Consider the following 26,905-nt stretch of genomic DNA (forward strand, 5'->3'; position numbering starts at 1 on the left):
ACACCTGCCTTGGGGCCTTGGCACATGCTGTTCCATCCATCTCTAATGCTTGTCCCCACATGGCTGGGTTCTTTCTCAGGAGGCAGGTCTCAGGTCACACATCACCTCTCTGACCACCCTACCTCAATCCAGCGGTTCCTTCTACCCAGGCCTTCCCTCCTCACCAGGTTAAAAAAAAAAATTACTTACTTTTTGTTACTATCCTTCTCCCCACTCCAGAGTGGAAGCCCTGTGAGTGTGCAAGGCTACTCTGGCTTGGTCACTGCTGTCACTTCAACACCAAGAATACCACCTGGCACACAGTAGGGTTACATGAATATGCATAGAATGAATGGACAGTGGCATCTTCAAACAGCAAATCCTGGACTCTGAAACCTCGGAAGCAGACAGTTCTAGAATCCTGAACCTGGAGAATCATCTCACTATAGTGGTTCAACTCACTGCCTCTTGGGACACTCAGATACAGCAGATCAAACCTGCCCCACCCCAGACCTGAGAGGATACCCTGAGGCCCAGCGTGGCAGGACCTGCTGGTAGGTCAAAACACCAGCCTAACCCAGTGGTCTCGGCTCTGCCAGGTGGTGGCCCCCAGAAGAGAGCGGCCAGCCAGCTGGGTCACCCAGTGGGGCTGGGGGGACAGCTTGCCAAGTTGCTCCCGGCCAGCCAGGGGGGAGGGGTGGCCAGGGCCTGAGCCCAGATGTGGCCCAGTCAGCAGGACAAGCGGCGGCCCGCTGAGGAGGGTCAATGCCACGACAGTTCTGGGCCCGGGGGAGGGGCTGCCCGGGCCAGCGGGGCTCACAATGAGGTTTTGTCACTCTGGGGGCAGATCGCTGGGTTGTTGCTCTTAGATATATAGACGGGGTTTTGCCGGAGGCCCCAGCTGTGTGTGCTGACCGGTGCCCCCCCAGGGCAGCAGAGGGGGGAGAGGGCAACACTGAGATGCCTATTCTTTTCTAGCTGACACCCCAGAGGTTTTTCTCCCTCTGCAGCCGCCCTTAAGACAATTGTTATTCTCTGCTCTGCCCCTGCCCCCACCCAAGTCAGGCCTGCCTTGGACACAGTGGCCACAGTGGCCACAGCCTACTTACCTACGGGGTGATTTTTTTCCCAATGAATTTGTTTTAGGAGTTGCTGGACCACCTGGAGAACCCAGTTCTTCATAAGCCCCCTGCCCCTTACAGGTCTTTCCACCCTACATGGGGGCTAAATGTCCACTATTTGAGGACCGTCCTGATGGGGGGAGCCAAGCATCGCCCTAGCCTTATCTTGGTCATGGGGGTAGGGGGTGGGGGGAGTGTGAGGGGGGCAGGGACATGCAGATCTCGTCCCCAACCCACAGCTACTCAGGTTGGATGATCAAGTCTTTGGGGTAGCCTTGAGGTTGGACGGGGGGTGGGGGAGAATGCAGGCTCCTGTGAATCCCATGGCAGCTGGCTAAGGGGTCCCGTCCCTGCCATCCGACTTCACCAGGATGCAGTGTCCCCAGGAACGTTCATCTCTAGGCCCAGGGAGAGGGGTGACTGAGATGTACCAGAGTCTAGGCATTAGCCAAGAGTTGAGATTGCCAGCCCCAAGTCCATAACAAAGTTGGGGACCCAGCCTGACTGGAACAGAGGCTGAGAGAGGGTGGTGGCCGGTGAAGGAGCCCCAGAGCATCTTGAATAACTGGACCTTGAGGACACCCCCCCACACCCCGCACTCCCTCCCCACCCGTCACAGTGTGGGCGGGTCACAGGCTTCAGTTCCACGCTAGCCCACCGTTCCTGCTTCCTGCTCTGAAGTGCCTGCTAAGAAAGAGATGGATCAATGGTGCCTTCTAGATTCCGGGTCAGTTCCCAGCTCCGGCTGGAGCGGCAGTAGCGCCAGGAGGAGGCAGCAGGACCAAAGGCAGTCCTGGGGAAAGGGAGGCGGGGACTGGAGGGGACTCCACCAGCGTGGCGGCCGGCCCAGCGAGGGTGGGGCTCTGCCCACTGGCCAGGCGAACTGGCCTCCCTAGGGCAGGGCTCCTGGCCTCCCTGGGTCCACACAGCCCTGCCATCTGCCCATTTTGGAGGAAGAGAGGGAAGACCAAAGGAGCCAGAGGTGCAGCGCCCTGCCCTGGGGAAGGGGCCCCCTACCTGGGACCCTAAAGGGGACCATCCCCCCACCTCCTCCCACTGCGACAGGAGGGGCAGCCCTGGGTCCTGAATGGGGAAGGGACAGGGAGGCAGCGCCGCCCACCAGCCTCACCCTCCTTAGAGAACCTCGGTGAGCTGCGCTCAGTTGTGTGACCTTGGGCAAGCCACAGACCCTCTCTGGCCCTCAGTTTCTTCTGCTTCTGCCCCACTAATTGGGTGGGGACTTGTAAACCAGGAGAGGAGGGTAGAGGGTAGAGTGCAAAGACCCTCTGCAAACCATTAGGTTAAGGGAGACGTGGATTCTGGTGCTGGGTCTGTGCCCACCCCCACACCCGAGGGACCTTCATGACATCTTTGCCCTGATCTGGCCTCAGTTTCCTCTTCTGTTCAGAGGCCAAAGGTGAAAACAGACACTGTGCTATCACCTCCTCAACACCCACCATGTAGTGTGACTGTGCGCGTGTGACCAAGGGGAAGGTCAAGGTTAGGTCAAAATTTGGCTGGGAGGGCCTCCCCGGTGGCGCAGCGGTTGAGCGCTGGGCTACGAAGCTGCCCGCAGCCTCTGCAGCGCCAGTTCGATCCCCGGCTGCTCCCCGGCCACTGGGTGAGGGTCCCACATGGCGCGCAGACCTCTCCTGCCGCCCGCTGCTCCCCTCAGCAGTGTCCTTCGGTCCTTCTGCCTGCTCTGCTCCCCGCTCTGGCTCTGGTGGATTCTCTCACCCTCCCGCGCTTCTGACTGTGCCCAGTGCTTGTATAAATAAATAAATACATCTTTAAAAAAAAAAAAAACAACAAAACCTTAAAAAAATAAAACAATAAAAAAAAAAAAAAAAAAAAAATTTGGCTGGGTTTGTGCCTAGGCCAGACCCTGCAGGTCACGGTGGGGTTGGCTAGAGGAAGAGCACCCCCTGCTGTGTGGAGGGACTGAGCATGGGCCCAGCGGGAGGCTCAGTTGCCCACAAGGTCCTGCAGATGCCCCCGAAGCTTCACTGCCCGGGAGCCCAGGTGGGACGGGGTGCCCTCCAGGGAAGCCCTCAGCAAAGTCCTCCAATGCCCCTTGCATTTCGACCTTCCCCACGGAGGTGGGGTGTGTTGGAGTCCTCCCTTGCTCTAAGTCTTAGCACTGGGGGTTGGGGTGGGCACAGTTATACCAGCCTGGTACACTAATTGCTGGCTCTGTGGTGTGGGGCAGCAAACTTACACTCTCTGAGTCCCAGGCCCCGCAGGGAGGGAAAAGGGGTGAACAAATCCCACCTTTCAAGCCAGGCTGAGGATCCTCAGGCACAGCTCACAGGCCGCCCCTATTCAGATGGGGCTTTGAGGGTCTTCTGGTCCTTGCTGAGACTCCAAGTGTAGTCCTGCCCTGCCAGGGCCTCATCAACAGCATGGAGGCCCGTCTCAGAAGGCCCCCCAACCCCAGCAGCCCCACCCCCATCCCATCTATGGGGAAGAGAGGTCACGCAGGCAGCCAGCACGCTTGCATCTACATCCAGTTTATACACAGCTCTATACAATATACAGAAACCTTATATACAGATATATTTATAGAATAAGCTATATTAATTTGTCTCTCCTTTTTACAGCAATATTAGTTTGGATCTTTCATACATTAAGTACAAAAAGTCGTGGGAGAATGGCACGCAGGGTGCAGGCATGTCTGGGAGGCCCGGCTGCGCCCCACCCGTTGCATATGGAGGTCACCCAGGCCCCTGGGAGGACAGGCCAGCAATTGGCCAGAGAGCTTGTGCTGCGGGTCTGGGGGACAGAGGGGGAGACGTCTGAGCCGCACTGGGCGGAGGGGGGTGGCTCAGACCCCCCGAGTGTGGTATGGGAAGGGGGCAGAGACCGGCAGCAGGACCATCCTTTGGGAATGAGGCGGGGAGAGGGCCGGCGGGGAGTGGGGCGTCCAGGGCTGAGTCCGAGCCTACCCCAGCCCCAGGCTGCAGCCTTGGGGGTGGGGAGTCTGTCCCTGATGGCTCAGTCCTGGGTCTGGGTGGACAACCCGCCCAGCTTTGGGGTGCCAGGGCCCACCTAGGTGGAGGAGAAACGAAAAGGCCAGACACCAAGTCTCTCCCTGCTGTCTGCCAGGTACCTATTGGAACTCCACTGATTTGCAATTTGTCCCGTGTGACATTCGAGGAGCCACTGGTTGGGTCTTGCTTTGTGCTGGGCCCAGGCTATGCCAGCAGCTGGGCTTCAGCGAGGGCTGGGAGGGGGCTGGTGAGGGGCAGGAGTCAGCGTGAGGGAGCCCAGCTCCCGGGTCTCTGTGCCCATGAGACAGCGGGTGGGTCGGGGCCCGGGGCAGGTCTGGGCCCCAAATAACGGTGACCATAAGGTGGAGGGTCTTGTCCAGGGGAGCCTCGCTGACCCAGGGAGGCAGTCGGTGGGGTCGGGGGGGACCATGCCTCCAAGGAGACGAAGGCACGAAGAAGGGGCAGCCAACGCCTGGGCACACAGCAGCTCTCCTACCCAGGGGGCTGGACAGCAGGTGAGACGGGGACGAGGGGAACAGGTCAAGTCCCTGACACTGAACTGGGCCCACGGCCCCTGCACAGGCCCTTGTCAAGGTTACGGGCTGTTTTCTTGGCAGGCTGGAGGGGTGGCAGGCAGGCGGGGGTGGGGGTGGGTGCCCAGCAGCCCCTTCCTCAGGACGGGCGCACACTCATGCACATGCACACGCACGCCCCACGCTAGCATGCACGACCTCCCCTCTGCTTCCCAACCCAGCAGGGCAGGAAGCCCTGGAGAGAGGCTACGGGCGTCTCGGGCTGAACCGGGACAGCCCCAGAGCCCCTGGCCCCTTCCCCAGCACTGGGCAGGGGTTTCTAGCCAGGCCCCACCATACCCCACTCTTTGCCCCACTTCCTGCCACCAGGACAGTGCCGGGGGGAGGAGGGGAGAAGGCCCAGGCCAGCGGGAGCCGGGGGATGAAGGTGTGTTTGGTTTCAGGTCCCAGAGCCTGACTGCCTAGGTGCAGAGGGGAGATGACAGAAAGGGGCCAGGTGGGATCCTCCAAGGGAGAGGGTTTGGGGGCTCTCGTTCCTCCCAGGGACTGATCCTGCAGTCAGGGGTGGTCACACCTGTGCCCTCCACTCTGAGAGGGCAGGATCCCAGGGAGCAGACGACAAGCCAGGAGGTAAAGAGCAGGTGGGGCAGATCTGGGTGCCCAGGACCCACGGGAGGGATGGGTGCCTGCGTCGCAGGCACCCGGCAGAGAAGGGGGGTCCTGATCCCACCCTTCTGGGCCCATGTCTGACCGGGGCCCCTGGGGGCTGGCCCCTCCCTGCTCAGAGGGGGCACTGATGAACACCTGATGCAGGGGTGCTTGCAAGCCCAGATCACCTCCCGAGCCCAGCCCAGTAGCCTCTGTAAACATACACAGCACTGTGGGCCACCATGGTTGGGGGTTCACCCAGGGGACTGGCCAGCAGGCACCAGATCTGGGGGATAACCAGGGCAGACACCAACCTGGACCACAGATGAGAACGTGGAGAGGGGGCTGCTCTCTGTCTCGGTCCAGGGAGAGCAACCATTGGGCAGTGATGGGGGTCAGGATGCCCACGCCCATCCTGGAGCAGGGGCTGCCAAGATGCCCCCGGGGGCAGTCAGGCTGAGGGGGCCTATCCGGCATGCTGTTCCAGGCGTCCCCCTGCTCCACACCTCTCCCCATCATTCCCAGTCTGCTGGGCCCAGATCCCAGCCCCTGGACTCTGGGGGTCCTAAGCTGAGGTAGGGATGCGGACCCCCAGCTTGACAGCAGCGCTCCAGGCTGGGCGGAGGCTAAACCGGCCCCAGGGGGCCTCTCCTCAGAGCTGCCTGGCCGAGCAGGCAGCCGCCCTGGGCGCTAGCGGGCCGAGATGACCAGCTCATCCTGCTTGACGGGGCTGGCCCCGTGGCCGGTGGGGGTGGAAGTCCGGATCTTGTCCACCGCCAGGCACTCCTGGCTGCTGAGGCCCGTGGGCGTCAGGTCCATGAGCTCGCCCGAGGAGCTGAGCGGGAAGGAGGGCGAGAGCGAGATGCCTGAGGAGGGGTCGGTGGAGCCAGCAAAGAGCCTCGGGGGCTTGGGCACCAGGTTGGGCTCGAACTGGGCGCGGAGCAGGATCTCCTGCTGGCTGGGGGACTTGGGGCCCTCGGCGTAGTCGCTGGTGGGGCTCTCGGGCACCACCATGCAGTAGAGGTCCTGGAAGGAGCTGCTCTTGCTGTCCAGGTTGAAGAGGCTGTCGATGAACTCGGCGAACTCCAGCACCTGGGGGCTGGGCGAGTCCCCCAGGCGGCCATTGTGCAGCGCCAGCTCCCCGCGGGGGGCCGCCCCCCCGCCCCCCTCTTCTTCCTCCTCCACCCGGGCCACGGCGCTGGGGGGCCGCTCGGGGGTGGCACCCCCGCTGCCCAGGGGCGCCTCCAGGGGCTGCGTGTCCTGCGAGTGCTTGGACAGGCTGTCGGCCGCCAGCAGCTCGGTGCGCGAGCTCAGCGACGGGTTCTCCTCGGGGATGGCGGGGTCGATGTAGAAGAGGTGGCCCTCCTCGCGCTCCAGCACGGCGTGCAGGCTGGGCGAGCCCCGGATGCTGCGGAAGCCCGAGGAGCGGCGCGAGTCGAAGCTGTACAGCGACTCCGTGTCCGACAGGCTCTCCATGGTGGCCAGCGGCGCCCGGCGGGCCTGCAGCTCGGCCGCCAGCCGCTCCTGGGTGGACAGCAGCAGCAGCTCCACGGGGTCCTGCCGGGCCGCCGCCGCCGCCGCGGGGGACAGCAGCCGCCCCTCCGAGAAGCCCTCCAGGCTCATCTCAGACTGGGACTTGCTCCTGCAGAGGGCAGGGCAGGGAGGGCGTGAGACTCAGGAGGGGCAGAGAGAGTGACCCCCAGCGCCCAGGCTGCAGGGAACTTGGGGAGGGGGAGGAGGGAAAGTGAGTTTAGTGGTTGCTGGTCAGTTCGGGGCGGGGAACCCTTAGTTCCAAAAAACAGCTCCAAGAACCCAAGATAAAAGACAAGGGGCCCTGTTGGCTGGGACAGGGTCAGGGTCCTGAGGGTTAAGGCCCCATGGGGAGCACTAGGCTCTCGGAACACTGATGGGGCGCCAGGGTCCTTGTCACTGCAAGGGGGACTGAGGTCCGGGAGGAAGGGGGCTGCTGCCCAGAGCCGCGTCCAGGGGCTGCCCTCCCTTTCAGGGCCAGCAGCGAGAGCTGCTCTGTACCCCTCCCAGGGCCCCATCAGCGGGGTTCTCCCGCCTGTGCCATGGGATGTGGTCCCCTGCTAGATGGGGAGCAGGAGCAGGGGCCTGGGGGGGAGTCCTGCACGGTGCACAGTAGCCTGCAGGGGGTGAGTGAAGGTCTCGGGAGTGGGGGTACAGCAGGGACTTCGGCTACAAGTGGACACTGACTCCTCCTCTGGCCATGCAGGAGCACGATGCGTGGACGGCAGGGAGAGAGCAACCACCCGGGCAGGTCAGCTGGGGTCCGGCAGGAAAGGTCCCAGAGAGGCAGGACGATCCCTTCTTGGCAGAGCCTCCCTAAGAGCCTGACAACCCCGCTCCTGGCAAAAGGGTGTGAATATGGACTGCTCTGCGTGTGTGACCCTCGGGTGCGTGTGGCGTAGTGTCTGTGTCTGTGTGTGGGGTTCCCGGCACAGGTGCCTCCATGCGTGCACACCCACGGCTGCGTGTGAGCATGTCCTCTGTGCGTGCACACTTACGTGCCCATGTCATCTCAACACAAACATACGTGAGGGTGTGCAGGTGCTGGACCACCTCTTGAGGTCCCAGTAGGCTTGGGGGAACCCAAAAGGATGGAGATGGGTCCCTGTGTCCCTAGATGCCTTCTAGCCCTTGTGGGCGTGGCGAGGACAGGTTGGGGGGCTGAGGAAGCACAGCAGGAGAGATCCCGGGCACGGGGCTCAGCTCACCCCCTCCCTTGCGCAGCGCCATGGAGCAGCCGTGCCCCAGCGTGCCCAGCATGCCCCTGAGTGCACATGTGCACGGGCACTCTTGCTCTGGGCCCACGCTCGTCCTCTGGGAGGCTGGGGGGTCAGGGCTCACCTGACGCTGCTGTTGCGATGGTCGGCGGCAGGCAGCTCCAGGGCGACACCGGCAGGGACAGGGGGCCCTGTGGGCAGTGGCTGGTGCTGGAAGATGAGCTCGGGGGTCAGGTCCACCTCAGTCGGGCTCACCATGATCTTCGCGGCAGAGAGCAGGGCGGTCTTCCCCTTGTTGTAGTTCTCCAGCACCTGGGGACGGGACGGGGGAGCTGGTGGTGGCGGAGGGGTGACAATCATGTGGGGGGCAGGGAGGCAGGCCAGGCACTCAGGCCAACAGAGCCTTTGGAGTCAGCGGGCACCCTCTCCTCCTCCCGGAAATATGGGTCTGCCCCTGTGATCACGCTTCACCCACCACTGCGAGGGCCGAGTTCTCTCTCCCCGTGGTCAGCCCTTCCTCGGTGGGCGGGTGGCCGCTGAGACGGCCCAGGGGGCCTATGGGGCCTCTGAGCTCAGCCTGCCTTAGGGACAAGTCCCCAGGGGTGTCCTAAACTCGCCACCCCTGGCCGCATGGCCAGAGCAGGAGTGAGAGGGCCCAGGCCTGAGGGGCCCGCTGGGGACTCAGCTGGGACTCGGGACGGAGACCAGGGTGTGAGGTGCCGCGGGGCTGGGGCTCACCTTGTTGAGGCCCTCCATGACCACGTAGGGGAGGTGTTCGTGCAGCATGGCCGGCGAGATGATCACCTCGTTGAAGGCCTTGTTGTCGCCCCAGATGGCAAAGTACGTGGGTTCCTCCTGCTCGCAGCAGCTGAAGGGACACGGTGCCAGCGGGAAGCTGCAGCCCTGTTCTTTGCTCTTGCCCAGCAAGGTAGGTCAGTTTGGCGGTCCCTGCCTGGCTGGCCCACAGCACTGTGCCCCCTGCTGTGTCACCCTCAGCCGCTGTCCCAGCCAGGAAAGGCTGAGCCGAGCCTTGGCCATAGTCCCTGTGTGGCCCCTCACTGCCTGGGCCACTCTGCTCTGCCCCCATAGGGGGCAGCTCGCCAGCCTCTGGTCAGGGCAGGGCAGGCAGCCCACACTGGAAGGAGGGTCCAGGCCCAGATCCCCAAAGGAGCACAAAGAGGGGGGACGCCTATTGATATGCCCTCTCCCTTTCTCGGCCAACTAAGCCCTCACTGGTGCCCAGTGACAATGGAGGTGTGAGCTGGCTACGGCTAGGGTGACCCCCAGGGCATTTACTTTTAGAAGGAACACAAGGGGGTTGCTGCCCTGTGGGGGCCACCAGGGAAGGCCTGATACTGGGGGCAAAGGCCAGATCTGTCAAGAGAGCACCCTGGAGTTTGGCTCTGGCCTTGTGTCCCACTTCTGGGCCAGGGCTGGAGAGGCCAGTGTCTGCCACAGCCCTGAGGGGTGACTGAGCGCAGGCCAGCCTGTCCCCCACCCCCCGGCCTCTGCCACTTCCCGGCTGATGGGGCCCAGCGGCACCGCAGCACCCACCAGCACTGCTCAGCTGGGTGGTTGTGGACCACGTGGATGATGCGGCCGGGCGGGTAGAGCGGGGTGCTGGCCGACAGGGCGATGGTCAGGTCGCTGGGGTGCGTCCAGAGCCGCGTGCTGGCCAGCGTGGTCACCTCCACCTCCTCAGGCAACTCCGACTTGGGGATGCACTTGGTGGCCCCCACGATGATCCGCCACTATGAGGGGCAGGGAGAGGGGGACAGAGCTGAGCCACGCTGGCTGGGAGGCAGGGGCAGAAGGGTGCTCAGAGGTGAGGGGTGGGAGCGGGGTGGCTGTGGGGCAGCGGGAAGGGTGGTGTCCTTCTGAAGAGGCAGAGGCCGAGGGCCTGGAGTTGGGAAACTTCAGGCTGGCAAGGGCCGGCAGACCCCAGGTGGGGAAAGAGGCCCAGAGAGGGAAGGGCCTTGTTCCAGGCCCCTGTGCAGGCCAGAGGCAGGGCTAGCTGTGTCTAGGGTGGTGCCCAGCCACTGCGCTGGCAGGTGCAGGGTCCTGCAGGTAGTTTCTCCCCCCTGGAGCAGCTCCTCCAGGCAGACACAGTGCCCAGGGCCTTGCCTGCCTTAGCCATGGCACCAAAGCTGGGAATAGAGCAAACAGGGCTGGGATGGTGAATGGGTGAGGGTTGATGTGGGGGGCACAGAAGCCACTGGTCCAGTCAGCCCCTCCTTCCTGCCTCGGGATGCCTGGCCTCAGCACCCCACCCTGGCCCAGCGTGCTGGGGGCCATTTGGCCACAGGAAGAAGCCCCATTCCCTCCCCAAAGCTGATCAGCCCTCTCCTCAGCTGCAGGGAAAAATCAGAATGAACTGCCCCAGGCCCTCCTGCAGGAGACGCCTCCCAGCCTGGGGCCTCTTCCTACCTGGACTCCTGTGTGGCCTGAGGGGACTCAGGGGGCCTGGGCTCCAATACTCAGCAACAACTTGTGTGAGTAAAGCGACTCCCTTACCCACTCTGGGCCTCAGTTTCCCCATCTGCTCAGGGGTGGGGTAGATGCTGAAGGTCTGAGGGCCTGGGGGTCCCGTGACACCCTCCACAGCCCAGCCGGCCTCACATGCTGGGGCCTCCCCGGCTTTGCACCCAGGGATCAAAGAGGAGCGAGGCCAGGGCGCCGGGTCCAGGAGGGTTGGGTGCTCACTTTGGGCTTGGTGCTCCGTTGCAGGACATCCAGGAGCTGTCTGCGGAAGCCTTCCAGCTGGGAGAGCCCGATCCTGGGGGTAGAGAAGACGGGGCATCAGCCTGGCCTGGCCCGGGACTGGAGAGGTGTGGGAAGAGGGGCAGGCGTACACGGGCCCCCCCGGACACAGTTGCCCGGGCCGCACTGGGTGGGGGGAGCTGCTGCCCAGCAGGGCCCAGCCAGGGGCGGACGGGGAGGGGAGGTCAGGCAGGGCGGGCGTCCTCGGGTGTCTCTTGTCCCGGAGCCTGAGGCAGGGAGGGGCTTGGGGACGGGTGGGGCGAGGGGATTCTGAGTGAGAGACAAGGTGCAGGGGTGAGGCCCTAGGAGGGAGGCGCAGCCCCTGCGGGAAAGGTGGCGAGAACAGCACGCACCTGGGAACGAGGTCTTTGCCCAGCACCACGGCCGTCACGAACTCCTTGGAGTACTCCATGGCATCCTCGCTGCAAGGAAAGCAGGGGGGCTGAGGGGGCAGAGGGGCCTCAGCTCCAACTCGGGTGTGGAGGGGGGTTTCTTCATTCAAGGCCCCCTGGGGAGCTCACAGGAGCCAGGCTGGGCCTCCTGCTCCCTGCCCCACCTTCCTACCAATAAGACATTGCCGGGAGTAGATCCCGGGGTCTCCCTGCCATTTCCCAGCATCCCCATGCACACTCTCCACCTACAAGCTCATTCCCAGACCCCGCGTGACCGGAAGTCAGATTGCCCCTCAGTCCTGAGCCCCACCGGCCCCAGCCCCACCCACCCAGCCCTCCCTGAGGGCCCAGGGTGCTGACCTCAGCAGGCCCCCCGGTGGGGAGTAGGCAAAGCACTTGAGGGTCGGGTACTGGGGGCGCAGGAGGAAGGAGAGGATGGCAGCGGTGCCTGCGCCCAGCGAGTGGCCAACCACGATCAGGCCATAGTGTTTGGTTCCTCGGCCCTGGGGACAGAATCGAGCCTGAGCGCCCCGCCCACTCCTGTCAAACTGGCTTATCTGACACCAGCGAGGCCGGGGCTTCCCCAGAGTCCTGATCCTGCCTGCGCTGCGCAGTTGCTGGGTCAGAGGGGGAGCCAAGCGAGATCTCCAGAGACCACTTCTCAGGGGGACAATACTAGCCAACTACTCATCCCTCAAAATCTTGCTCAGAGGTAACTTCCTTGGAGAAGTCCCTCCTGATTTCCCAAAGAGGCTCCCGCCCCCCTGCTGCCTCTGCTCCTGACACAGACCTGTACACGCAGCCATCACGCCACGTGCCCAAGCTGGTGCAACAGCATCGTCGTCGTGGGCCACCGACCTCACCCCTGTGAGCCGATGATCTCCCAAGGCCAGGGGCTGCTGTGCTGGCCTCGGGAAGGGCTGCCGGCAGCATTGTGGAGCTGCCTGCACAGGGAGAGGCCAGTGGGCAGGGCCCAGTTCACCCCCACAGGCAGCACCTCTAGAATTATCTTCTTTGTCTCTGCTCTAAATTTTGGAAGCCCCCAGACATCCCTGTGCCTGCGGTGCCTGGCTTGAGCAGGTGTGGCCAAGCAGGGGCACCCAAGGGCAGCTGGTACCTAAGAGGAAGGGACCAGGGGGCGTGGGAGGGGCTGAGTGAGCAGGGAGCCTGCCCGTGGGGTGCTATCCTCAATCTGTAGCCCTCCGAGGGACAGCGAGGGTGGCCAGTGCTGGTGGCATGGAAAACGCCTCACCAGGTCTCGTCCGAATGCCTGGGACAGGACCATCTCTTGCTCCAGCTTCTTCTTGATGTACTCAGCCGAGAGGACCATGCCCTGGGGAGGGGGCAGAGGAGAGTGTCGGGGCAGGGAGTCCTCCTGGGACCAGCAAGGCCACCGTGGTCAGCGGCTCACTGGCCCACCCATCTCTGCTGGTCCTCACAGCGGCCTGGCTGTGGGGCCGGTGGATGCATTTCCATTTCACAGATGGTAAAACTGAGGTTCGTGGTCTGTGTTTAACAGAAACCAGAATGAACTCTTCCCAGCTGCCTCCACAGGCTCTTCTGGAACAGGATTTGGGGTGCACAGGGTTGTGGGAGTCCCGGTGGGTGGGCTGCAGTGGACTTGCCAGCCAAATCCACACCTCTCTTGACCCGTCTCTCCCCATGAGCCCAGAGAGTCCAGCCCCTCGCCCCAGTAACAAGGCGGGCTTCACACTGGCGGGGCAGGAGGGCAGGCCAGGGGGACCCACGGGAGGGTACCTTGTGTCCCAGCCAGGTGCCATGGTGACCCTCCACAGGGAGGCGCTCCGCGTCGCCGGTCAGGTCCGTCAGGGCATCCTTGTGGGGGAGGCGACAGGTAAGGGGCGGGGAAGGGGGAGGCGGCCAGCCTTGGGGGCTGGGAGTCACGGGCAGCGTACCTTGGGGGACAGGGTTCCCCGGATGCTGATCACCACCTTTTTCTTGTCATGGTCCACGGCCACATAGAAGGGGGTTTCATACACCTAAGGGGGAGGGCAGCTCATGAGCCTGATGGGTTGGGGGCGGGGCCAGGCCTCAGCCTCTCTCCTTCCAGGCCTGGAAATCCGGCTCCGTCAGCCGCTGACCCCTGCAAGGCCAGGGGCTCCTGCTAGCACGCTGCCCACCCAGCCCGCGTGCCCCGGCAGAGGGACTGCGGAGAGCACAGGGCGGGTGCCGCCCCCGCCTGCCCAGCCGGTGCTGGCCCTCACCGCGTCGTGGCAGGAGGTGTAGACGATGTCGACCGCCGTCATGTTCTCGTCCAGGAAGTGGCGCCGGATGGCGATGGCGTTGCAGCCGCAGCAGTTGTCCTCCTCGATCGTGACTCCGGGCGCGAACCGGGGCCGTGTGGGGCACAGGCAGCACCTGGGGCAGGTGGCACAGGGCTGAGGGCCAGGTCTCTCGATGCAGCCGTTTCCTCCCACCCTTCTGGTACCTGCAGGGCCCTCTCCCAAACCGCCCTTGCCAAGCAGAGGTGGCCCCAGCCCTCCTCCTGCTTGGCCTCCTAGCGGCCCGCGGCCAGTGGGTCCTCCTTTCTGGAGGCGCTCGCTCTGCTTGACCTTACTCCTGGGCTCTGCGGGCCTCCTGTGGGCCTGGCCTCTACCCCAAGGCCCATGGTCCTCTTCCCTCTGGCCACACTGGCTGTGTAGTCTTCAAACCCCACAGTGCTAATGAGCTGCCTGACCTGCTCCTGACTTCCATCCGCCCTCCCCCCCCCACCCCCGACTACAGGGTGGCAACCTTTCCAAGCCCCAGCCCGACGGCCACCCTTCAGGCCTGCCGGGTCTGCCACCCGCGCCCTCGCACACAGGCGCACATGCAGCCACATCCGGGCAGTCAGGGAACACATCATTCTGCCCTGGGTGTCAGGATGGCCTCTGGCCTGGCCCCCTCGCCTGGCCTTGCCCCACACCTTCTCAACTCAGCAGCCAGGTGAAGGTAAGTCACTCCTCCAGGATGAAAGGTGGAGTCAGCTGGGGCTGAGGGCCCCTCCCCTGCCTGGCCCTGATGCCCTTGGGCCACGTGGCCTTCCCGCCTCCCCCTGGACAACTTCCACGTCCTGCCTCACCTCTCTGCACCTGGTTCCCTCAGCCTGAAATGCTCCCAGATATCGGGCAGCCCAACTCACTCCCTTCAGGCTTCTGTGCAAACAGGACACCATGGTGAGGCCCCACAGCCACCTTGTCTCGCCCAGTCAATACCCTCCTCGGGGTGGCCCGGCTTTCTCTCCTCTAGAGCACCCACCCGCTCCCACACGGCACTTCCAATCTGTGTGCTGTTCGTGCCTCCGTACCAGGCCCTGGACCCCACAGGGCAGGCCTTGTCCTGCCTGCCTCAGAACAGGGGCCCCAGCACCCAAAACAGCGTCAGGCACACAGTAGGCTCCGCGTAAGAAAGACCTGGGTGAGCAGCCAGGCTGGGTGGCAGCGCAGGGTGCAGCTGCTCCTCCAGCCACCAGAGGGAGCCAGCACCCAACAGATGGGGGCCCAGAAGCCGGTGCATGTGACCTGCGCCTGCCAGCTGTCCGAAGATGACAGCTGAGATTCTATTAAGAATCCTGGATTTTGGTGCTGCTGAGAGATTCGGCTTCACTCAAGCAGCACCTGGGGGACCATCCTACCTTCCCAATGGGGAGAGGTGTCATTGAGAACACCTAGGGTCAAAACAAGCCTCTGAAGCCACCAGGTCTGGGGGTGGGTGACCATCTCCATGCACACTGGGGGTCCCCTGGCTTCTGGGATGAGAGTCCTCACTCCCACCAGTAGGGGGACCAGTAGGGGGCAGGCTTGAGTCTAGAGGCCGGGAGCTGTCAGCTCTCTCGGACTTCAGCCCTGTCCTCCAGCCTGAGCCTGAGGCCACCAGAGTGGCCTTGGGGACAGAGCCTGGGCTCGAATTCTTGCTCTGCTGTGTCCCTTCCTGGAGGGCACTCAGCCATCCTAAGCCTCAGTTTCCTCCTCTGGAAGAGCAGGTGCTGAGCTGTCCTTCACAAGGCAGGTGAGAGATGCAGAAAGGGCCTGGCACACAGCAGGCACTTAATAAACGCCGGCTCGCCCGCTCTCTGCACGGATGACCTGAGAGTGATAAGGCCAGTCGCCTGGACACTGGGCCCAGGCACCTTCCAGGGCAGCACCCTGCCCACGGGCACCCAGCCCACAAATCCCGGACAGCGCTAGGGCTGAGAGGGACCTCCTAGGTGGTAAGGCCAGAGGCGGTTAAGCTCCTTGTGGGATGGCTAATCGCTGCCAGTGCAGGACCTGGGGTCCAGGTGAGCGGGCAGCCCCCTGCCTCAGTGGGCACTCAGTCCCTGGGCCGCCGTGGACAGGCAGGGACTCCGAGGTGGGGCAGCCTCTGCCCCACAGCCTGACTTCAGGCTGCCTCTTCTCCACTCCCAGGTGCCTGATTCTTCCAGGAAGGTCCTAGATGGGCCCTTGGGGGTGGGGTCCAAGGACCAGCTGCTTGTCACCCTGCTGCACCATGAGGCTGACAGAAAAGCCAACCTCTCTTCTGTCTGCAGAACACCAGCTCGCCTGCAATGGCTCCTGTATCCGGCGAGCAGCAGAAACGATGCTGTCTGTACAAAGATGCCCACACCTTGCCAGCAGGTAATGGAGTCCTGTGGGTCCCCGGGCACAGGACTCCTGGGTCCAATGCTCACCTGGGAGACATCTCATCAACCCCAGGGTCTCCAGGGTGCTGGCTGGAGACATGAGGAGGATAATGGGGGCCTGGTTCTCTGGGGGACCCTTTGACAAGGGGGTGGTGAGAACACCCAGTTTCCTGCAGAGAGGAAGGTGTTTGGCTGTGGAGCCCCGAGGGTGCAGCAGCAGGATGGAAGCTGCCTCCGGGCAGGTGGCCTTTCCAGAATAGGGTGCCCAGGGAGCTGTCCTCCTTCTGCCTGGGCTGAGGGCAAGGCTGGGAGGGAGGGGCCCATGGAGCTGTGCCCTTCCTGGCCCACTTTGGAAGGCACCCCCAGTTGGGGCTGAGGCGGGCCAGTTCCCCATGAGCAGGTATGGAGTCTAACTACAGGCCCTCTTGACGCTTTTCCAGGACTTCCATGGATCCTCCATGCATCAGGCCTCTCTACCAGGGAGGCCCTTTCTTTCAGAAAGGCAGAGCTCAGGCAGGGGGCCAGGAGATGGGACACGCGGGCAGAAGAGAGGGGTAGAGCGGGTGGGAGGGCAGGGAAGCAGCAGTGCCAGGCACTGGCACTGGGTTTCACTGGGCCCTCCCAAGCAATTCCTGGCGGCGGTACTACCACCCCCATTTACCAGATGAAGACTGAGGCTCAGAGAGGCAGACGGACCTTCCAGAGGCTACACGTGACAAAGTGGGGATTCAAATTCAAACCCAACTGCATGATTCCAAAGCTCTTCCCAGCCCAGGCAGAAGCCGAGCCGGGAAGACAGAGCCAGTGCCTGCCTAGGAGAAGCCAGACAGGTGCAGGGAGGCGGGCAGGGTGGAAGGGCCTCCAGGGGCCGACTGCAAAGGTGGGGCGGGGCGTGGGTACTCACGAGCAGGACCGGGCCAGCTGGCACAGGCCGCAGGCCGGCTTCCGCATCAGGTACATGGGCCACCCGTAGGCGGCCAGAGCGAAGAGCATGTAGTAGCAGACTTCCTTGTAGCGGAGCATCTCTTGCTGGAAGAGAGGAGAGGGGAGGGGTCACTTCCTGGCCCTTCCAGCTGCAGCCTGGGGGCAGGCAAGGGGGTGCCTGGGGAGGGCCGGTGGGAGCTGCGCTGCAAGCCTCCCTGGAGTGGGGCCCCTCCCACCTTGGCGCAGGCCGCCCCTCCAGATGATAATTGCATTTCCCTAATTATCTCCATGCAACCAGGGCACGAATCCTCCCGAGACCTGTCCTGTTGTTCCAATCTCAGAATTAATGATTTGGGGACAGAAAAACACTCGGAGCACTGGATCGATTTCCTCGCCTGCTTTCCTGGAGAAGAGGGGGCAGTGTGCGTGGCAGTCGCCCTCCGCAGCAGCCGGTCTGGGAAGGAGCTCTGGCCCCGAGCATCCCCCCTCCGGTCCGCCCTCCCAGGGGCGGGGTCCAGGCCTGAGACAGGCGCCGGGGACAGACCCGCGGACACGCTTGGTGACCAGAGTGGGGTACCTCCCTCGCCCCGGGCTTCTTTGTGAGTTGGAGATTCTGGCTTGAGTCACAGCTCCCCAGGCGTCGGGGCAGATTGGCATCTCTGGGGAGAGGCGCCGGTGTGGAAGGAAGACACAGGCCGGGGCTGCTGCCGCCTGCCAGGCTGGGGGGGTGGGGCGGGCACACGGGTGTCCCAGCCCAGCGGCTCCCAGTGTCCGGGCGCCCCGGGCACTGGAGGGCTCCTCACTTAGAGGGAATTAGTCACCTTGTAAAACTTAAAGAGGGTGATTAGTCATCGTGTGAAGTGAAGTAGGTACGCCTTAATCAGGGCCCAGAGGGGAGGCAGCGTCCCCGAACGCTCCTCTGCTCTTCAGGAACGGCTGGGGAAGGCAATTATCCTCTCTCTGTGTCGGAGCGCTAGGCCGGCTGTGGGGCAGGGCGCTGGCAGCGGCTGCCAGGTGGCAGGCAGGGACACCGGCACGGCATTGGAGGCTGGGCTATGGCCTCTGCCCACTTCCTCTGCAGGGCAGGGATGTGGGGATGGGGGTGGCCGGGCCCTGCTGCAGCCTGGCCGTTCTCCCGGAGGGGACACACTCCTGTTTCAGGTGTCAGGCGAGAGGAGATTGTGAAGGCCTCTCTGGGGGTGAGAGGCCAGGGATGGATCCTTCTGCAGCTTCTGGCTGGCACCCTGTGCTGGACTGGACTCAGGATGGCTGACCCCCCACCCTCCACCCCCCCATGGTGCTGGCTGGACCAGGTGCTGCACCACCAGCCCGGAACAGCCTCGTGGAGTCAGGGGCCCCTCAGGGCCACAGCAGCAGGCACAGGCACAAGCCGCTTGTGCATCTGGGGCAGGGCCTGGGCCAGGGGTGCCCCCTGCCACAGGGCAACCCACCTTTGCCAGTGATAAGCTTGGTTTCTACGGGTCACACTGGGTTTCTACTAGAGGCGCATGAGAGGAGTTCTGAAAGGAGCGCACGGCCCAGAGAGCTGGGTCCTCTGACCACAGGGTGGGCAGCAGCGACAGCAGCCGTGCATCCTAGGGACGCACTTGGTGGTCCCAGAGGCCGGGACCAGCCTTCTGAGGGTGGCTGGGCCGCCAGGGTTTTCATCTGCAGGCCTGCGTGATGGGCGTCCTCGGGAGGAAGGGGGTGAGAGCTGAGAGGCTGTCTGGGGAGCCGAGGTGGGGGTGTCTCATGGCAGAACAGGTGGAGAGGGCAGGGGAGCTGGGAGGGGGTTGGACAAGGTTGTTCAGGCAGAAGGGGGAGACCGCGGCCATGGTGGGTGGATTCTGACTTACCGAGTTCTTGAGGTCCAGGTACTTGGTGTTTCTGGTCACAGGCATCCCGGACAGGAAGGCCAAGATGTCATTATTGGCCTGTAACACAGGGCATGGTGGGGAGGCAGCTGAGAAAGGGGTGCAGACCCTGGCTCAGCACTCTGCCCATCTCCCCAAAGCCCAAAGGAGTGTGTCATCTCTAGTTCTCCTCAGCCCCCTGATTTTCCAAACTGTAATCTCTTCTCATTTCCAATAATTTCCAATAATTTTCCCCAGGACATCAAACCTCCAGAGTTGCTAGCCCAGGCCAGGAGGAAACACATTTTGTGTGAGATTGGGGGAGACCCTCCCCAGGCATGGAGTATAAGGGGGTGGAGGATGGAGAAGCAAATGCAGGAGGCTAGAACAGGAGCTGCTGCACCCAGAGTCCTCTGGGATGAGAAGCTCCTTGTGGCCCTCCCAGAAGGAAGCAGCCACATGGGGCCCAGCAGAAATCGCACAGGAAGAGCTGGGACTGGCTGGCTGGAGGGACAAGCGGGGGCACTGAAGGGGGGCCTTGGGCCCAGAGAGTGCACAGAGCCGGGGAGCCAGGGCAGCTGGGGGGCAGCCGAGGCCACTACCTCGTCCAGCACGGCGTTGCGCTTGGCCCGCTGCCGCTGCCGGAGCAGCACCAGGCCCGCGATGATGTCGGATGGCACAATGTCAAGGTCCCGGAAGAACTCGGCGAAGAGGTAGGCGATTTCCGAGTAGGCATCCTGGGAGGCCGGGGAGGCAGGCAGCAGGGCAGGGGAGCAGGAGAGGAGAGACCAGGCGTCACTCCCCCGCTGGCGTCACTCCGGGTGCTCTGGGCACCCTGCGCACACTCGCCCCCCTCTGCCTCTAGGCCTGACCCACCCTGGGTGGCCCTGTCCTGCGCCCAGGGCCCCACACACCGGGCGTAGCTGCCTCGGGTCACCACTGGCCCTTCTCGCCCTCCACCTCCGCTCCTCTCCTGGCCTCCGTCCACATGCAGATGCCAACTTGAGCCACTTCCTGTTCTTTCCCAGAAAGGAGGACACGGGCCCGCGAGGCTGGGTCTGTCTCTCCCCCAGCCTTCTCTCTAGCAGAAGAGCCGAAACGAAGGGCCTGGCTGCTTCCTCCCCTCACGGAACTTCCCCACTTCCTGCCAGCATGACCTTGAAAGGGTTCCGTGGAGCTGCCCAGGTCTCGAGCTGAGACCTCCATCTGCCCACAGCTGCAGGCTCAGGGCCCCCACCGTGTGCCTGGGGAAGGTGTGATGTAGGCAGCGGTCCCTGGCTTCCCGGCAGCCCTGTCCTTGGGACAGCGTGGGCCTCAGCCTCGGGCAGGAGGCAGGCAGCTCTGAGCCCGCCCCTGACTTCCTCACCCCCTCGTCCTCACAGCTGCTTCCCAACTTGTCGGGCACGAGCTCACGGTTCTTTTGCCCTGGGCTCACCCTCAGCGCCTGGCACTTGTCGGAGGGGATGAAATCAAGGTTGCAAACTCACAAACCTAACAGGGCCCAACAGAACCAGCGACAACTTGGCGCCTTTCCCCCTGAGTGCCTGGTGGGGGGACACGCCCTCCACAGGCCTGGCAGGCCCAGCCCCCCTCTACCAGGGCTCCCTGCCCCCTTGCACAGCCTGCCTGGGGCCCAGACTCCGGTCCAAGGCCTGTGAGGGTGCTCCCCGCCCACCAGGGATCCTGGGGTTGGGCTGGGGCGGGGTGGGGGGCTTTCTTACACTTGGTTACTCACTCTACAGCTCACCAGGGGCTTCTGGTGGGAAGGAGCCACTCAGGCTTCTGGTGGCTTCCGTGGAGGGCACTCTGCTGTCTGGCTCAGGGAGGAGTAGTCTCCTGGCCTCACTGGCTCTGGCACTAACTAGCTGTGGGGCGCTGAGCGAAGCACTCCACCTCTCTGGGCCTCCGCTGCCTGATCTGCAAAATGAGGGGTGGGACTGGGCAATCTCTGAGGCCCTGCCAGGGCTGGGGGCTCTGCCCCCCTTCCCCTCCAGGGGTGGTCCACGCTGACTCTGCCTGCCTTCCTGACAAGGACAGCCCACGCAGGCACTGGATAGCCCCATGGAATCGTCCAGAGTCTTTTGCTGCTGGTGATAAGCTGCTCTTCTTTGTCTTCAGGCTGCCCTGATTTCTGAGGCTTTCTTCTAAGCTACGTCCCAAGGGGGTCTAGGAAAGGTCTTAAAATCTTCCCGGTGCCTTGACAGCCAGGGCTGGGCTGTGTCACATGCTGGCCCTGCCAGGGCCGTGGATGATGGCCTGGTGTGAACTGACTGTCACCCTGTCCCTGCTCAAACCCAGCTGCCTTCTACCAGCTCTGCCTGCCGGCTTTGCCTGAGGAGCTGAGGCCGCTGAATGGCTGGCCAAGGCAGGATGTGCACCCCAGGGAAGCGACCCCCAGTACTTACTGACTGGGAATCCTTTGTCCGAGTGCAGCAAAGAAACACTTTGAGCCGGCGCGACCAGCTGGTGGCCTGACCCTCCTCTAAGCGGTGTCTGCAAAGGGGGAGAGTTGGTATGTGTGAGGTCAGAGGGCTGGGCCAGAACAGCCGGGGCCCTGACGCTGGTGAAACAGGGCGGCCTGTTCCCAGGACCCCACCGAGGGCAGGGGAGTCTAGGGGAGAACAGGGCCGGGGCCCAGGCCCTGCCAAAGCTGGGTGGCCAGCGGCCTGGCTGGCTGCCAGCGGGGCACTCCTGGCAGATTCCCGCTGGCCTGGGATGGTGTGTGCCCCTGGCTCAGGCTGGGCCCGTTCCGGGCTTTTGGCAGCCAACACTAGCAGGCCTTGGGGGCTCTGGCTGGGGGCCCAGAGCAGGGGCTTCTCTGCAGCCAGGTATCCAAAGGCTCAAAGCCAGAGCCCTGAACAAGGCAGCAGGGTCCTGGGGTTCTCCATGGCTGGAGCAGACCAGTCAAGAGCCTTGCCCCCCTGGGAAGGGCTTTCAGAGACTTGTGTTCCCTGTTTGGGGGAGTTTAAGAAGCTGGATGAGGCTGTGAAATTCCCCAGTGCCTTGCATCTGTGACCTTAGAGGGAGAGGGCACCCACTCTTTATCTGCAGGACTGGCCCCTCTCCATGCCCACCCCCGGCCCCTGTAGTCCCGGCTGCTCTGTGAGGGCCCTTCCACAGCCAAGGGCCCAGAAGTCAGTGTGTCTGGAACATCAAGGTAATCGAGTCGACATTTCAAGTGTCCATTTCCAGACCCAGCAAGAGAGGCTGACGTGCCCTGGTGACATGCGCCTCCCGCCGGCCCTGTCAGAGCCCGATGCTGGCGGTCGCTGGAGATGGGGAGGCTGTGAACGCACCCCAGGCACTTAGCGTCCCTCGGGATGGCAGGCCGGCCTGCACTCTCAGCCCTCCGGGCTCTTCTCTGGCTAAAGGTCGCTTCCTGCCCCCAGCCCTGGTCAGGCAGTGAGTGCGCCACGAAGGCAGGACAAGTCACAGGGCAGGCAGGGCCTTAAGGGCAGCAGGGGGTCAGGAGAGGGTGTCAGAGAATGGCTGTTTGGGGGACCTGCTGTCAGAAGGGACTGGGGCAGCCTTACATTCTAAACCGACATCCACCGCCAGGGGCCTGACGAAGGGACAGCCTGCTGGCCAAGTTGGGCTCTCAGAGCATCATGTTCTTTAACCCTTTTAATCTAATGGCTTTCATGAGAGAATTTCCTGCAGGACCTTGGGCCGGAAGGGCTGACTGCACTTTCCTCTATGCCCACCAGGGGGCAGATGGAGTTGGTGGCTGCATCCAGCCACCAAGGTGGGGAGACATCCAAGTCTGCACAAGTTCATGGACCCAGAGTCCTCTACCCCAGGCTCTCTAAAGCGAGTGGAGCATAGACACCCCCAGGAGAGCAGGGAGGAACCCATCGCCCACCCCTCACCCAACTTCGCTGCAAGGAGAAATGACCAAGGATTCAAGCAGCTTCCCGCCTTCCAGAAGCGAGAACGGCCCAGGGGTGGGGCGGAGGGCTGTGTGCTTTCCTGACCCTGGAAGTGGATGAGGGTCAGCAGGCCTGAAAATGTCCTTGCTAGAAAAGCTGCCTGTTGGCTTCAGAGCAGAGAGAGGGTTGGCGGGTCACCAGACAGGTTACCCTGTCCGCCCGGTCCTGCCCGGTGCCGAGAAACCACAGCAGGTCGGGACCTGTGGGCACTTGGCCTCTTACCCGCCCTGGGCCTGGAACCGCAGGAAAACTTTCAAATTAAAATGCCAGTCGCTGCCAACCCCCAGCTGCACAGCCCTGGTTGCCCTGGGCCCCAAAGGCAATTACCCAGAGCCAGAGAGGGGAGATTTTATTCCAGGGCCCCAAGAGCCCAGAAACCAGGTCAAGTGTGGGTGTGGGCCCAGAGTGAGCAAAATGGGGTGGGTGGTGGCCAGCAGCACCGAGAGGGCAGACAGGCAATGGGACCGTGGCTCCAAGACCTGGCATTTTGGGCTGGGACATGGCAGCCCAGGCGAGGGTGTGGTGCTGGTGCCGTGCCCGGCTGACCTGGCGGGACTAAGGAAGGTGGGGAGAACTCTGCTGGACAGGGGGCCTGGGCAGCCCGCTCCCTTGGCTGAGGGCTCCTGCACCATCTGGGCTGGGCATCAAGTGCCCTCTCCACTCCCCCAAGGGACCAGCCCTCTATAGGACTGGTACGCCCCCTCTGTAGGATGGGTCTCACAGTCACCCCAGAGTCGACAATGGAGCAAGTGGACGGAGGGTAGAAGGGGCTCGGTGTAGGGCCCGTCTATCTCAGAGTAGAAGCTTGATTAGCGGGAATTTGTGACCCACCTTGTAACCCCCTCCCCCCACCTTTTCTTTCCATAACAGGAACGACTGTGACCTGGCCTGGATGCCAGCCTTTATTTTCTCTGCCATGACATGGTCATCCCTCTCCTATTTAAAACACTGTGTAAGGTCTGCTTCCTCCAGGAAGCCTTCCTTGATTACCTTCCTCCAGTCTATTTCACCCCAGAGGCAGCACAGCCTAGTGGTAAAGAGCAAGAACTCTAAACTGCTACAGCCACACTGCCAGGGTTTGATCCCAGCCCCATCACTGACTAGTAGTGTCACCTCAGGCACGTCTCAACAGCTTTCTGTTTCCTCATCTGTATTTGGGGGATGATGATGGAACCGTTGTAAGTGAACAAGCCCATGCACCCGCACACCCTGCTATGACTATGGCGGGGGCTGCAGGAGGGAAGGTGATGGCGAGGACCACCATGCCCTGAGCACCAAGCAGCTGTCCGCCCAGTCTTCAACATGGCACAACTCCTGAGCCTCACCACGGTTGTGGCTCCCACTGTACAGCTCAAGAGACCGAGGCAGGAAGGTGCTCAGTCTGGGATGGGTGCCCCCAGTTCACACAGGTCCAGATGCAGTTTTGGAGCGTGGGGCCAGCCTTCTGGACATAGGGGCCTCGTCTGGGCTGCCCACCCCAGCAAACCCCAGGGGACGGCCCTGCTGACTGACCGCAGGTTGTAGGTCCGCAGGTTGCGCTGCCTTCTCTTGGTGGCCCTCAGTTTGACGAAGGTGCGGCCCGTGGGGTCGAAAACGCAGAGGACGGTGATGCAGACGCTAAGGATGACCACCCAGTTGCAGACGACCATCCCTGCACGGGCAGCGGTGGGAACAAGAGGAGGAGGTGCTGGGACACCTCCCTGGTGCTGGGGTCTCCCCCCACCCAACTGTTTCTGGGACAGACAGCAACTCCAAAGCCTCCAGGTCCCAGCCTCTGGCCACCTGCTGCCCCTTGCTGAGGGGCAAGGCCCACCCCTGGCACAGAGCAGGCGGCCCTGTGGGTTCCTGAGGTGCTGGGAAGCCCTCAGCAGCTGCCCAGGCAGCTCTGCCTGTGTCACCCACATGACCCAGGTTGCCTGCAGCTGATGGCAGACCCCAAGGGGAAGCTAGGGCCTCGCCTATCAACCCGCTGGGCGCCCCACAGAAGGGCCTCGCCCTAGTGGAGCCTGAGTTCCTCTTCTCTAAGCAGGCCCTCCCCCCTGGACTGCTCACGTACCCAGGGTGACGTTCTTGGCCGTCAGGTCGTTGCAGGAGGTGTAGTACTGGGTGAGCCAGACGATGCCCACAATGGCGTAGATGAACTCGATGACCAGAATCGCTGCAAGGAGAGTGACTGGCTGCAGGGAGCTGCTGTCGTCTGCTGGGATGGGCCCTGGGTGTGGCCTGGACCTTCCTAACCTGGGCCTTGCCAGCTTGGTGACAGACCCCCTCGGAAGCCCAGGGGGCAGTCCCCCACATCTGTATTGTTGACATGGACCCACAACCTATTGGTGCCCCCCAGTTAGTGACTGCCAAGGCGGGCGATGACAAGGCCTGCAGGATTACACCTGCCAACTCTGGGGTCAGACCTGTCTTGGGCAAGTTACCCAGCCTATCTACACACAGGTCTGTGCGAGACTTAGACCAGGAGCTCATTTCACAGAAACTGCTATTTCCCAGGATCAGGCCTGGGCACTCGGGGCAGGAGGGGAGAGGAGCCCCAGCAGCTATGGGTCAGGCAGTGAGCAGAGCCCAGGCTGGGGAAGAGGGCGGCTCAAAGTCCTGGTGCCCGGGGGCACGGCATGGCAGCTGGGAGCGTGGGCTCTGCAGCCAGACGGCCTGGGTTCCCATCTCAGCTCAGATACTCACTGTGAGCCCGAGGAGACTAATGCGCCCCTTGGAGCCCATCTGCAAACAAACGGAGGCCAAATAGCTCCTGCCTGAGTTATCAGGGACAGGGCTCGCTGGGACTGGCCTGGAGAAGGCTGGAACCCGAGCCCAGGATGAGGCCCAGCCTCGCCTCTGGGGAGCTAGAGCAGGCCCCTAAGCGCTTCCCAGGAAAGGGGGGTCTGTTTGGAGATGGATCTCAAAGCAGGTAAAGAGAAGCACGCAGCGTAGGATGGGGTAGGCAGACTGTTCCTGTAAAGGTATCGTAGACTCTGCAGGTCCGGGTCCGACTCTCTGTTGCAACGACTCAGCTCTGCTCAGGTCGTGCAAAAGCGTCCAGTGTGTGTATAAATGAATGAATCTGGGATCCAGGAAACCTTTATTTATAAAAACACACAGTAGGGCAGTTCTGGCCCTGGGTCCAAAGTCTGCCCTCCCCGGTCTAGAATGGAAGCCCGGCGAACCTGCCGGTTCCTTGTTGTACCCAGTGCTGGCACCTCATCGACGGGGCCTGGACGCGTGAGGGAGCCCGGGTGGAGGGTGGAGGAGGGTGGTCCAGAGCAGCCTCCCACCCAAGCTGGTGGCCCTTACCCAGGCGCACGTAGAGCACGTACTGCATGGATTCGCGGGGCTCCGTGTAGAGGATGCCCCCGCGCATGCTCAGCCAGATGATGGCCATCTCGGCGATCATGCAGCTCAGCAGGATGCCCAGGTAGCCGCGGCCGTGGTCCACCAGGTTCAGGGAGCAGGCCTCGTGCGGATTGTAGACCAGGCCGAAGAGCACCACGGACAGGATCACAAACCTGGGGGACACCAGGTGAGAGTAAGGGGCACCGGCAGCCTGGCTTCACCGCCACTGGCATGGAGTGCCTCTGAGGACATGGCCAGACAGGGACAGGGACATGGCAGCAGGGTAGGCAGCAGCTCTGCCCAGGGTGGGGCCAGGTCTCAGGTGCCAGGCAGGGTTCTCTGGACCCTTGTGGGGGTGGAGCATGGCCAGATGGCCGGAAAGCTCTTTGCAGCCCTTTCTCTAACCCAGGCCTGCGGCGTGCCCCAGACTCACCAGGTGGTGTGCAGCAAGAAGAGGAAGATGGCTGGCAGGACGAGGTCATCGCTGCCCACAGACCAGCGCCTCCGGAATACCACAATCCCGGGCATGGCTGGCGGCTCTGCGGAGGCTCAGCGGGCCTGGCGCTCACCTCCTGGAACATAGCAGAGGACCCTGTGGCTCCTATTTCACGTGGCACCCAGGGGACCACACTTCTGTCAGATGTGGCCAGCAGCACATGCATCTCTCCCTGGGCTCACAGCCCAGGGGCTTCCAGGTCCCTGAAATACTGCTCCATCCCCGGGCAGCAGCCGCGTCCCACCCCATTCACTCCCAGAGCTCACATAAAGGACTCAGCAGCCAGACACTGGCTCCAGCCTTATTCCTGCGGTGCCCCAAGACTGGCACTGGTCGCTCGGGATTGCTCAGCTTTATTAAAGATCTGGGCTCAACCTCTGCCTCCCCTCCATGGGATCAGGGGAGCCCTCCACCCCTATCGCCTTTCTGCGAGACCTGGCCCAGTGCACACAGTCCTGGGGGGATTCCCAGGGGTTCCCAGAACTGGCCGTCAGCATGAGCAGGCCAGGGCAAGGTTGAAGGCCATAGGACAGAGGGGCGCGTGTGTGGGGCTGGGACAGCATGGAGGGAGGGGCA

At 63.0% G+C, this 26,905-nt stretch overlaps 1 protein-coding gene across 1 annotated transcript; it reads right to left on the reverse strand.

Annotated features, from left to right (window-relative positions):
* Nucleotides 1–5,961: 5,961 nt before the first annotated feature.
* DAGLA (diacylglycerol lipase alpha) lies at nt 5,962–26,361 on the reverse strand (the record flags this gene model as incomplete). The annotated part of the gene is made up of 19 exons (XM_084241141.1): nt 5,962–6,913; nt 8,143–8,330; nt 8,757–8,886; nt 9,573–9,769; nt 10,722–10,794; nt 11,132–11,200; nt 11,531–11,673; nt 12,423–12,503; nt 12,929–13,006; nt 13,087–13,170; nt 13,396–13,549; nt 16,696–16,820; nt 18,572–18,649; nt 19,171–19,305; nt 20,974–21,061; nt 24,010–24,148; nt 24,554–24,655; nt 25,795–26,006; nt 26,267–26,361. The coding sequence occupies 19 exons, from the start codon at nt 26,359–26,361 to the stop codon at nt 5,962–5,964; spliced, it is 3,123 nt and encodes a 1,040-aa protein (XP_084097267.1).
* Between the last annotated feature and the right edge of the window lie 544 nt (nt 26,362–26,905).

Source organism: Talpa europaea (genome assembly GCF_964194135.1).
Source record: "Talpa europaea genome assembly, chromosome: 1".
Lineage (NCBI taxonomy): Eukaryota > Metazoa > Chordata > Mammalia > Eulipotyphla > Talpidae > Talpa > Talpa europaea.